General features: G+C 29.9%; 5 protein-coding genes across 9 annotated transcripts in view; 4 read left to right on the top strand and 1 right to left on the bottom strand.

Annotated features, from left to right (window-relative positions):
• Positions 1-475: 475 nt before the first annotated feature.
• LOC119607669 lies at positions 476-2080 on the top strand. The gene is given in 5 exon segments (XM_037961723.1): positions 476-1138; positions 1141-1187; positions 1243-1273; positions 1276-1385; positions 2069-2080. Coding segments are annotated over 5 exon segments (444 nt in total). The 5' UTR covers positions 476-894.
• Positions 2081-2152: 72 nt separating this feature from the next.
• LOC119607677 (immediate early response 3-interacting protein 1) lies at positions 2153-2690 on the top strand. Its single transcript, XM_037961738.1, has 3 exons — positions 2153-2331; positions 2404-2502; positions 2566-2690. Exons 1-3 carry the CDS (start codon positions 2244-2246, stop codon positions 2619-2621), a joined length of 243 nt encoding a protein of 80 aa, XP_037817666.1. The 5' UTR covers positions 2153-2243; the 3' UTR covers positions 2622-2690.
• LOC119607670 (biogenesis of lysosome-related organelles complex 1 subunit 2) overlaps positions 2519-12262 on the bottom strand; it is a 10196-nt gene continuing 452 nt past the window's right edge. The window contains exons 1-3 of one of the 4 annotated variants that reach the window (XM_037961727.1): positions 8881-9176; positions 2882-3172; positions 2519-2825 (exon numbers count right to left, since the gene is read on the bottom strand). In XM_037961727.1, coding sequence (XP_037817655.1) covers positions 2688-2825; positions 2882-3172; positions 8881-8913 — 462 coding nt within the window. In that variant the 5' untranslated portion in view covers positions 8914-9176 and the 3' untranslated portion in view covers positions 2519-2687. Of the gene's footprint in view, positions 2826-2881; positions 3320-8880; positions 10346-10414; positions 10630-12262 lie in introns of those variants that run through there. The other 3 variants (XM_037961726.1, XM_037961724.1, XM_037961725.1) reach the window with 3 other exon arrangements.
• Positions 5872-7822, top strand: LOC119607674 (2-aminoadipate transaminase). 2 transcript variants are annotated; one of them, XM_037961734.1, is made up of 5 exons: positions 5872-6012; positions 6131-6404; positions 6475-6596; positions 6662-7213; positions 7276-7822. In XM_037961734.1, the coding sequence occupies exons 2-5, from the start codon at positions 6243-6245 to the stop codon at positions 7691-7693; spliced, it is 1254 nt and encodes a 417-aa protein (XP_037817662.1). In that variant the 5' UTR covers positions 5872-6012; positions 6131-6242; the 3' UTR covers positions 7694-7822. The 2 variants fall into 2 exon arrangements, with proteins under 2 accessions (XP_037817662.1, XP_037817663.1); XM_037961735.1 differs by having other exon boundaries at positions 5906-6012; positions 6080-6404.
• Positions 10932-12028, top strand: LOC119607675 (nurim homolog). Its single transcript, XM_037961736.1, has 3 exons — positions 10932-11378; positions 11441-11611; positions 11715-12028. Exons 1-3 carry the CDS (start codon positions 11052-11054, stop codon positions 11976-11978), a joined length of 762 nt encoding a protein of 253 aa, XP_037817664.1. The 5' UTR covers positions 10932-11051; the 3' UTR covers positions 11979-12028.

Below are 12262 nucleotides of genomic sequence, written 5' to 3'. Positions count from 1 at the left end.
GGACCGGGACCAAAAAAGAAAAATCAAAATGAATACAAGTCATTACAAATAATAATAATTATAATTAATGTATTGTATGTAATAAAATACTACCGTTTTCTTTTAATTTAAAGAAGGTTGTGATATATATTTTGAATTGTGATAAAATTGCTAAAACTTGTATAACCTAACAAATGAAAAAATATGTAAAAACTAAAAAAAGAAATAATTAAATCGCACATTCTTTAAAGGTCCCTTTGTAACGAAATTATATACAATACTTTATTTATGTTGTAATTAGTTTTTAAGTTGTTATAATTATTTTATTTATAAAAAAAGGCATTTTGAATTTTATTCAAATTCTCAATATTTTTGCCATGTTATTAATATTTATGTATTATAATTTATATAAAACTGAGAAATAAAAAAGCACGAAAAACAATTTATTTAAAATAACGTAATTATTAATTATCTATTCTACTTTTTTCCAATTAAAGCATTATTTAAGAACCCAAAGTGGGGCAGATTTAAGTTTTTAGAAAAAAACTCTGGATAAAATTTGACATGGTCTATCAAACCAAAGCCTGCAATTTTCATAAACAGTATTTTTAAGATTTTGTCCATAGGGAGCGATATTTCTCTCGGGTCTAACAAAACACATTAAGGTTTTCAAAACTGCTTTCAGTTTTCTTAAAGCAATCGGGCCCAAATTTCATTATTTTTCAATTTAAAGTATAATTTCATCCAAAGTTCGTTAATTTTTATTATTTTAGTAAAACCCTGTTTTCATTTTACCAAATCAATTATTTATAAATCTATCTATTCTAATAAATTGTCACAAAACTTATTACAAATTTATTATCACTATAAAAATTTCAAATAAATAAATAAAAGTATAAACAAAATTCCAAAAAAATGCCCGATATCGCTAAAGAAACTGAAAGATTAGATAATGAATTTAATGAATTAATGCAAAAACTGGAAAGTTTTATGTATATATACAATTATCGTGAGAAATATCTTATAACGGAATGGTTAACAAAATTGAAAAATTCTAAAACATCATTGGAAGAAAGAAAATTACGAAATCGTTTTCTAAAATATTTTGTTACAAATCAAGAGTCTGCCGTTAATGTCTTTCGTTTGGAACCATTTAATAAAATCCTAAAGATTTTAGTGGACCATTAAGGGATTTGAAAAAGTTGTTGGTAGGATAAATAGATAAATGTTTTTGGTTTTTGTTTTAATGTGTTGCCTTTACAGCCCAAAGATCCTGACGAAGCTTTGAATCCTTCAGAGATGAAAAACGTTCTTATATGGCGGATTTATTTGATAAATTACTTGATAAAGGTGCATTTTTAGCTCAACAGCCTGTACCACGATGTGGTACATTTTTATACTTATTTGTAAGGGCGGAGGATGAAGCTCCTAGTTGCCCGAAATTGATTAAAGGGGAAAGAGGAAAGGGAAGGAAGGGAAAGAAAAAGGGAGAAAGGGAAAAAGGAAAAGGAAGGGGGAAGGGGGGAAACCAGGCAGCGAGCGAGCGAGCAGCGAGCGAGCGAGCTAGCGAGCGAGCGAGCGAGCGAGCGAGCGAGCGAGCGAGGAGCGAGCGAGCAGCGAGCTAGCGAGCGAGCGAGCGAGCGAACGAGCGAGCGAGGCGAGCGAGGGAGAGATAGATAGCGAGCGAGCGAGCGAGCGAGCGAGCGAGCGAGCGGCTAGCGAGCGAGGGGAGCGAGCGAGCGAGAGAGTCGAGCGAGAGAGCGAGCGATAGAGCGAGCTATATATCTTTCTATCTTCGATCTATATAATCTTCTATCTATCTATCATTATCTATCTATATATCATCTATATATCCAATTAATCTATTTATTATTAATCTATTTATTATTAATCTATTTATTTACAATTAATCTATCTATTATCTATAATGTATCTATTTATCTATTAATCTTTATCTATCTATTAATCTATCTATCTATCTATCTATCTATCTATCTATCTATCTAAGTTAATAGGTTCCTTAAACATTCAATTGTATTTTAATTATTTCTTTTTTCCTCTAACTTTCCTACTGGCACTTTTTAAACAGCGTTGCATTTGAAGATTTCAATACAACACTGTACTGGGGAACTATTGTGAATGATACAATTAACTAAAAACAGCTGTTTGAAACACTCAATCGACTCAAAAACAAACGTCATCAGTAAAATAGTGTTTCTTGACGATTTTGCCGAAAACTTTAAACAAAATATTAATTAAATAAAATGTTTACTTTGTGGACACTAATTGAAGCTTCTCTTTTATGTTTAAATGCAGTATGTGTTTTACATGAAGAACGTTTCCTGGCCAGAAGTAAGTAGTAGCGCAATTAACTAATAAGCAGCAATCATTTAAGAAACATTTCCTATTACACATTTTTTTTAGTTGGCTGGGGTGCTCAACAAATGAATCAAGAGTTTGGACAACCTACGGTTAAGGCTCAAGTTTTAAATTTAATTAGATCTATACGTACAGTGGCCAAATGTAAGTTTATTTAAAGTTTTGTCATTAATATGAGTTTATTATGTTTTTCTTATTACTTTACAGATCCCTTGATATTTCTAAATATAGTGGCCATAATATTTAAATTAATATTAGGCTAAATAATAAATATGAATGTGTGTTTGATGTTTAATATCTTAATAAATAGTTATTTTTTATACAAATTTTTACATATTGTTTTTTCGTTGTAAAACTGATTTAACACGATTCTCTAATGCTATAGAATAGGCATCCAATTTATAGGCGGCCGCTTCTAGTTTATCCACAGTATCGGAAATTTCATCAATTTGTTGCATTAAAGGTTTCTGAAGTTTAATTAAAAATGAAAATATTTGTTGCATAAATTAGAGCAAAAACTTACTAATGCCTGAAACTTTTGACTTAATTCCGCTGTTGATAGACTTAGATTTTCCGATATTTGTCGCATATCAGAATATTTTGCTATAGTGGCACGATTCATATTTTCCAATAGTTGATAATCTTCTAGCGGAGCTTGCAATTCATTTGTTATATACTCTTCAGTTTTGCGAAACATTTTGTTGGCCAATTTACTTAGATTAGGATCATGAGGATCTAAGGCTTCAAAACTTGAAGTGCTAGTTGAGAGTGTTGGTCCTCGTATGGGTGAATCCAGTAGAGCATTATGTGCCGCCTGTTTATTTGGTGTTTCTTTATTAGTGCCTTCAACTTGTTTTGATGTTGTATTATTATTGGAATTATCATTCGAGGCCATATTTTGCGGAAATTTTTTTGTTTATTTTTTTTTTTCGTGTTAGCAAGTATTATTTTAACTTTTATTCTTTGTTATTCACAATAATTGTTGATAACAATTGGTAATGTTACCAGATTGTTAAATAAAAGCAAGAAAATATGTTACCAGAAGTTTGTAAAGATTACAGTGAGTTAGAAAAAAAGTTTTACATTTCGTCAATAAGGTCTTGTACCATAAATATTTCGAAACCCCGGAGATATTACTATCAACAAGATCAGTATTACTTTATAGATTAAAAAACAACTATTTTATGTAAATAAATGTTGGTTTGATAAAAGTTTTAAGGTCTTTTAGCAACAATTACAATATATTTATGTAGTTTCAGAACGAATGCTTTGGATCCTTGTTTGGATTTCTAAGTTTTTTGATTAATATAAATATCTATAAAACAATACAAACTATGATTTTTCTATGAAAAAAACTACAATTTACGTTCCTGCAAAAAGTCGGTTATAGATGCCAAATAATTGAGCCGTATAACTCAGAAAAAAGAGCGACAAATATGTATAATATCTCTGTGAAGAAGCCAACAAAAACCTTAAGGACCTTGTTTGGATACCTAGTATTTTAGACTATTTAATTACCAATTAAATAGCACAATTCCTATAAGATGTGTTACAATGCCCAAACATTAAAAAGTTTTAGCTTATTTCAAAAAGACCTTTTTAAATATCTAACTAAAGACTAAGATAGATAGATAGATATTATTTGCATGCGATGTCTAATTAGATAAACTATAATGTATAGAAATAAATTTGTAAATAATGCAATTTTAATATAATTTGCGTGTTTACTAAAACTAACAAGATATAATTTTATTATTAGCAATTAAACTTTTTAAAGGTAATAATTTGAAATTTTAGTTTTTCAAATGTAGTGGCTCAATACGGTTAAAATATTTTGTGTTTTTAAAAATATGCAATTAAAAATTACACTTAATCTTTAAAATTTAAAAATAAACAGTAAATACCACAAATTTTTTACACAAACGGTTGAGATATGAGAAAAATCATCAAAAACCGATTTGGATATAACAAAAATACATCAATATTTTGTTATGTATCTATGTATATCATTGAAAGGTATCTGAAATATCTTTCTTTTGATATATACATACATATATTACCTATTAACTGAAAAATATTAAAAAAATAAGTAAAAAAGTATAGTCGGTTGTGGCCGTCCATATGATGGTCCTCTACACTGGAATATTTAAGCCATTTTTTAATGAAAAACTAACTTTCTGGAAGAGGCTGTATATGGGGGCTAAGAGCAAATAGGGAGAGAAATTTAGGTGTGCATACAATTTATTTATGCTAGATTTAATCAAGATGCTATTTTTTATAACTAAACTGTAAACAATTAACTTTCTGAAGGCAGTTTTGTAAGAAGGTTAGGGTCAAATGAGGTCAAAGTTGCTACAAAACATAATTGTATCGGTTATTGTCGAGATACTTAACGTAATTATGATATAAAATGTTGTCTTAGGGGAGTTCATTAGGCTAGGTTAATTTCTATAGGGGACTTGGTGAAAAAAATGGACCGATTCTAAACATTTTCAATATGTTTCGTCTCTGTTACTATAGAAGATCATGTACTAAATGTAAAACAATAACTTCAAACATGTAACCTATAGTTTAATTACAATGTTGACCATGCCCATACATGTCGACTCAATAAATGATTCTAAGCCGATTGGAATTTTTGAGAATTTTTATCTTATATCCAATATTTACGAACCGATTTCACAAGTTTTATATAGAAACATTTTCAAAACCATATCTGATATCTGAATTATACGAGCTTAGGATCCGAATTAAAAGAAGAATTTAAACACAACTTAGTTGCATAGTTTTATAAATAAAATTCAATTTTTGATTATAGGGTATTTTAAAAGTTGTGTAGACTATTTTAAATCATAAAATGCTCCCACCTAAAGTACAACCCAAAATAAACAAAACATTCTAAATAAATTGACAACATAAAAATTAATCTTTACACTCAAGAAAATATTGTAAATCCTACTATAATATTTTAGTTAATAAAATTAATTTAGGGCGGGTTTCTTACTACTCAGTTAAACTAGGCTTAACTTGCTGTTAGATTAAACTCGGAACAAATTTAGACGGACTTTAACCTATGATTGTGTTTTTCAGTTATGGATTTAAGTTTAGTTAACTTTGTTAGTATTGCCAACTTTTCACTCAAAAACATAAACAATGAACAGCTGTTTTTTGCAAATAATACTTTTGTAAAATGAAAAATTTTGGAAAAATGTTAAATAAACATTTAAAACAATAATAAATAAAACAAAACAAATTGGAAAATTGCAATTTACTTAAAATATTAAGTTTTTGTTCTTCCGAAATCATTGTTTTATTGTTTTTATTAATTGTGTCTTCTCACTTATAACTTAAGTTTAATTGGCCAATAACACTCAGTTAAACTAAGATAATAAGTAACGTTACTGTTTACTGAAAAACACAAAACATATATTAAACTAGGTTTAAACAAAGAATGTAGATTATCTTTATCTGAAAAACCCGCCCTTAGAACACTATCTTATTTTATAAAACAACTATAAACATTTTAAACAATAAAAAAAACCATCCCCTTAAAGTTATTAAAAAAGAAAAAACAAAGTTCATTAGAAAAAAAAAAATAAAATATGACTATTCATTCTAACAGAAAATCTTAACAACAATTAAACATAATCATATGTAAGTACACACATTCATATCTCTAAAAATTGTTATCATTATAAACAATTTTGCTAAAATTATTAAGTTTTACTGATTAACTGCAAAAAAAAAAAAACACTCTTAACACTTATTGAAGTCACAAGGGCTAAGAGACGACTATAACAATTTAGTTAATAACTGGAAATTATTTAGTAAGGAAAATCCATTCAAACACTTAAGAACTTTAAGAAGCTAAAAAATAATTAGAAATGGCTTTAGCAAATGAAGAACGTATGCTAAAACATCTGTTTGATGGTGGGGACTGGAATGTTTATGAATCAAAGATTTTAAATTTGGGTGTAGGGGCACCTGGCACCGATTTATTGGAAAATTGCAGTGACATCTTTATAAAGGCCACACAACACAGATTGGTAAATATGGAAATAGCAAAAAATGTATAAATAAAGAAATTATAAATAAACACTTGCATTCTCTTTACAGAAGTATGAAAAAGAAAGCAATTCTTCATTATTATTTCAATATGGACCTACTAGTGGCACCTATGAGGCTAGATCAGCTATTGCTAAGTATTTTACAGAAATGTATCAAAGTGAGGTAAAAAGGTAAGTTATTTAAATTGCTTGGTAATTATTAAATAAATTAATAATTGTTTATTTGTTATTCACAGTGAAGATATCTTTATAACTAGTGGCGCTACACAGGGTTTGCATGTTATACTCTCCACTTTAGTGGATTTTAATGGTTACATTTTTGTGGATGAAGTAACTTATATGATTGCTTTGGATACTATGAAACAATTTCCTACTTTAAATATAATACCAGTTAAACTAAATGAAGATGGTGTTGATTTAGCTTTACTGGAAAAGTTGGTTAAGGGAAAACAATTTAAATCGCAAAATAAAGAATTTTGGGGCATGTATTATACCATACCCACCTATCACAATCCTACTGGTATATTGTTTTCGGAACAAGTATGTGAAGGCTTAATAAAATTGGCACGTCAATATGATTTCCTTATAACCTGTGATGATGTTTATAATATTTTATATTATAAAGATAATAAAGCACCTAAGAGATTATTCGCCTATGATAATATAAAAGATAAGGAATTTAAGGGAAATGTTATATCTAATGGCAGTTTTTCGAAAATCTTGGGTCCAGGCGTTAGATTGGGATGGTTGGAAATGCCCAAGAGAGTTAAAACTTTGGTGGATAACAGGTAAATGGGTAAAAATCTCAAGAATATATATAGTTTTCAACAAAATTACATTTTACTTGCAGTGGTCTGGCTGGTAGTGGTGGCTGTTTAAACAACTATACTTCTGGCATAGTGGCCAGTTTATTTGAATTAAATTTGGGACAACAGCATATAAAACGTATGTATGATGCCTATAAGGAACGCATGTTGGCCACCAGTGAGGTATTGTCCAAAGAATTACCCGAGGGTTGTAGTTCTTTAGCTCCCAGAGGTGGTTATTTTATATGGGTTACTTTACCCTCAGATTGCAGTGCTGCTGAATTTCTAAAAGTTTGCATGGCCGAAGAGAAAATATTCTTTATTCCTGGTTCAAGATTTGCTGCTAGCACTGGTGGTGCTTCAAATTGTTTTAGATTATCTATAGCTTTTCATGAAAAGTCAAAATTACAAGATGCTGCCTTTAGGTTGTGTAAATGTTTGAAGAAATATTTGAAAAAATGAAAGCGGAACTGACAACATCTTATTTTGAGTTTTGTCTTTAATTATTTATGTAAAGTAGTTCTTATGTTTTTGTTTTAGTTCTAGACATTAGTACTAGCTTTTAAATAAAGTGTTACTTTTTGTGTAAAATTCAGTTCTAGTTCAATTCTAATTTAATTCTAGTTCAGTTCTAGTTCAGTTCTAGTTCAGTTCTAGTTCAGTTCTAGTTCAGTTCTAGTTCAGTTCTAGTTCAGTTTTAGTTCAGTTTTAGTTCAGTTCTAGTTCAGTTCTAGTTCAGTTCTAGTTCAGTTCTAGTTCAGTTCTAGTTCAGTTCTAGTTCAGTTCTAGTTCAGTTCTAGTTCAGTTCTAGTTCAGTTCTAGTTCAGTTCTAGTTCAGTTCTAGTTCAGTTCTAGTTCAGTTCTAGTTCAGTTCTAGTTCAGTTCTAGTTCAGTTCTAGTTCAGTTCTAGTTCAGTTCTAGTTCAGTTCTAGTTCAGTTCTAGTTCAGTTCTAGTTCAGTTCTAGTTCAGTTCTAGTTCAGTTCTAGTTCAGTTCTAGTTCAGTTCTAGTTCAGTTCTAGTTCAGTTCTAGTTCAGTTCTAGTTCAGTTCTAGTTCAGTACTAGTTCAGTTCTAGTTCAGTTCTAGTTTAGTTCTAGTTCAGTTCTAGTTCAGTTCTAGTTCAGTTCTAGTTCAGTTCTAGTTCAGTTTTAGTTCAGTTCTAGTTCAGTTCTAGTTCAGTTCTAGTTCAGTTCTAGTTCAGTTCTAGTTCAGTTCTAGTTCAGTTCTAGTTCAGTTCTAGTTCAGTTCTAGTTCAGTTCTAGTTCAGTTCTAGTTCAGTTCTAGTTCAGTTCTAGTTCAGTTCTAGTTCTAGTTCAGTTCTAGTTCAGTTCTAGTTCAGTTCTAGTTCTAGTTCAGTTCTAGTTCAATTCTAGTTCAGTTCTAGATCAGTTCCCCTGATAACCAACACAACTTTGCGTAAAAAGTAAATGTTACAATTTTCAAGATTACATAATAACTTTTAAACTAAGCTCAAAACTGAAAACCTTTATAAATGCCCTCACGAATTTGTGATTAACTCTTCCCTAAATAATTTCACATTTGGACAAGAGAAGTTAGAAGATATATGAATGGATAGAAAATTTAACTTTATAAATATATGTAAATTAAAATGTTTCAGTAAATATTAAAAAAACATATTATCAACTAACCTTATTTTCCGCCTTGCACCTCCTCAAAAACATGATTCTTCTGACGATGTCTTTCCAAATCAATTTTACGCCAAAATTTCAAAGAACACTCTGAACACTGCAACGTTTTGCCGGTAGTATGTATAGCCAAATGTTGTTTCAAATGACCCATTTGAGTAAATTTTTTATCACAAACCGTACAAACATGTTTACGTTCATTTTGATGTTGACTCAAGACATGTTTCTTTAGATGATCCAAAGTGGAGAATTGTTTATCACATAATTGGCAAATATGACGTTTTAGCTGACTGTGAACAATGCGTATATGTTGCTTGAGATTGGCTGAATTATTAAAAGTTTTTGGGCAATAAGGACATTGCACGGTAAGAGGAATTTTAGTCGAATTGTTTAAGCACGCCTGTAGTTTATGTCTTTTGAAATCTTTGAATGAGGGGAAACATTTCTGGCATTTACGGCATATTAACACCGGTAGATTATGTAATTCAGCCAAGTGCTTCAATAAAGGTTGAGGATTTTTAAATTGTTCAAAACATTTCGGACAGGCGAAGGCTTCTGTGAATTCGCTCACATTATTAAGATTACTTGCAGTTGATTGCAACATATCGGGCAGATGCAGATCCAATGCTTCCCAACATTCAGAAAATTGAAATGTGTTTTCATTTGTATGAGCTAGTAAAAATTCATCTAAGAATTCTTCATGCATTTCCAAATCCATATCATCATCATTTAAAGTTGCTTGTGTTTGATCTTCCATAGCATCGCTGCTGCTCTGATAAGGATGTTTACATAAAAAATGTTCTTGTACCTCCTCCGGCCTTGGAAAACATAGTAGCTCGGGGCATTCTCCACAAAAATATTGTAAACTCTCATGGTCGTGGACTTTATTAATATGACGAGCCAAATAACCTTTGGCAGCAAAGTATTTATCATGACATAAACAGCATAGAAATTGTTGTTGTGGGTGCTTTAGAGATACATGATCACTTAAAGAAATCTCTTTACTAAAACACTTATGGCAGTAGACACAAATTTTTAATTCTTTTAACAAATTATTTTCACAAAATTCCACTTCATGTTGTTTTAATTGTTTAAACGATTTAAAGGATTCCGCACACAGTAAACATTTATATAAACGCGTTTTATTTTCCATCACTAATGTTTCTACGTTTTTATTTACAATTTCCTTAGACGAGGTAGTTTTTGGTAAAATCGGCTTAAATTTAAGGTTAGTTTTAAACACATTTTCATTGTTGCTCTTTTCATTTACCGTTACTTTTGCATTTGTCGTTTCATTGTTCGCCACATTCCCCGTTGATGTTTCAAAATAATCATGTTCCGTTTTGATTTCTTTGCCTTGAATAAATTTATTTTCTGATGCCTTGATTTGTTGCACAAATTCATAACACTTTTTTAATTGTTTTAGACAATTCTGGCATATTAGTGAGTTCTTATTGTCCAGGAGAAACTGTTTAAAAGATATAAAAAACTATTTACGGTTTTCTGTAGCATAGATACATATTTGTAATTAACTTACTTGCACAATATCTTTTTGGAATATTTGTAATAAATTTTGTATTTTCATTACATTACTACCGCTCACCGCACTGTTTTCACTAATTTTTTTAATTTGTTCGCTGTTTTTAGCACAAAAATTACAAAATTGCATTTTTATGCGCTTTTCCTTCAAGAGTAAAATCATCAAAATAAATTCTTCTTTTACACAACGAGCATTCACTTAATAATGATAACCTGGTAAAAAGAAATGTAAACATATTGGCAATATTACAAATTTAATTCACATACGGTAACTCTAACTACATCTATATTTTATTGAATGAAAGTTTTCGGAGTATTAAAAATATAAGAAATAAGAAAGTATAATGACACAACCATTACCATTATTATAGTTTTATTATGCACCGTTTAAAAAGAAACAAACTAATTTTGAACTTTAAAAAAAACATTCAATATATCAACAAATTTATGCTACCAAAATTTTAACGGCGTTTAATTCAAAATTTCAACGGCGGCTATACACGAAGTTTGCAGTTATACGCCTTTGGTTTCTATTGTTATCAGTTTTTTACATTGCATTTGTTTATAAAACACTTTAGAATTTTACAACAAACCCACCCAAGAAATTATTAAATTTAACAAAATAATAATAAAAAATGGCATCAATTAAGCAATACATTGTATTGCTGGCAGCAATGTCCTCCTTTGTATACACTCTTTATGTAGTGACACATTTGGTACACTTTTTATCGGCACCCCGTAGAACATCAAAAATCTACACCTGGGTCTTTAATCTATTGGACAATAAATCACGTTTAGAAACTGCCTATGGACCCATGGTATTCAATACTCTCTACTTGATCTTATTTATATTCCAACATAGTTTTATGAAATCATCCTTGGTAAAGAAACTTTTGCAAAGTATTGGTTTGGCCTCGGCCGAACGGGCTATTTATAGTCTGACATCATCGTTATGTTTACATGTGCGTAAGAATAAACAAATCCACACAACAATTTTGAATAAATTATTTTCCAATATTTCTAGTATCTAATGAAAAACTGGTTGACTGCTTCCTCTATCATAGTGTGGCAAGTTGATGTTGATTCGAATAAATGGTTGTGGTGGTCATTTGTTTTGCTGCATGCCCTAGCCTGGCTAATAATATGTGGTGGCAGTATGATTATGGATTTACCCGAGATAGTGGGTATTAAACAGGTATGTTATAAGCATTTTTTTCTTGTTTACCTATTATTCTAATCAAATTACGTACTAAATTGATTGATGTACTAAATAATAATAAATATTTTGCCCCTAACAGGCTTATTACGACATGAAATGTTATGCTCAACCTTTGGCCTATAAATCCTTCGAATTGAGACATTTATTTAATCATATCAGACATCCCTCGTTTGTTGGTTTCACTGTCATCTTCTGGGCCACTAATCTTATGACTTTGGATCGTCTATTGTTGGCTGTTCTATTGACAGCCTATATGTATTTTGCCTGGTCCACCGATCACAGTGATTTAATTTATCAAAAATGTCAATTACAACGTAAAAAGGAAGAATTGAAATCTCAATAAATACATTATTTTCATGAATTTATAAACAAACATTTTTGCATAGTTTTGCTTTACTTAATATTATTTTACTACCTACGTGTTCTTATTTTATAATTTATGTGTATTAACAGAAATTTTGTATTGTAAACATACATTACTTTTTTTTTAATAAACTGTTTAAAAAGTTTGTATTTTGGAAAGCACTTTATTTTTCATCGAATTATGACAAAACTTCTAGATTTCTCGGCTTTCTCATCTATACTAGGTAATAAAAATAAGAAAAATTAAACGCTGATTTCGCCTAG

Source organism: Lucilia sericata, unplaced genomic scaffold (assembly GCF_015586225.1).
Source record: "Lucilia sericata isolate MDLA Ls3-8-SP2 unplaced genomic scaffold, ASM1558622v1 Contig000726F_arrow, whole genome shotgun sequence".
In the NCBI taxonomy this organism is placed as follows: Eukaryota; Metazoa; Arthropoda; class Insecta; order Diptera; family Calliphoridae; genus Lucilia; species Lucilia sericata.
This window is presented reverse-complemented; position numbering and strand designations above follow the sequence as displayed.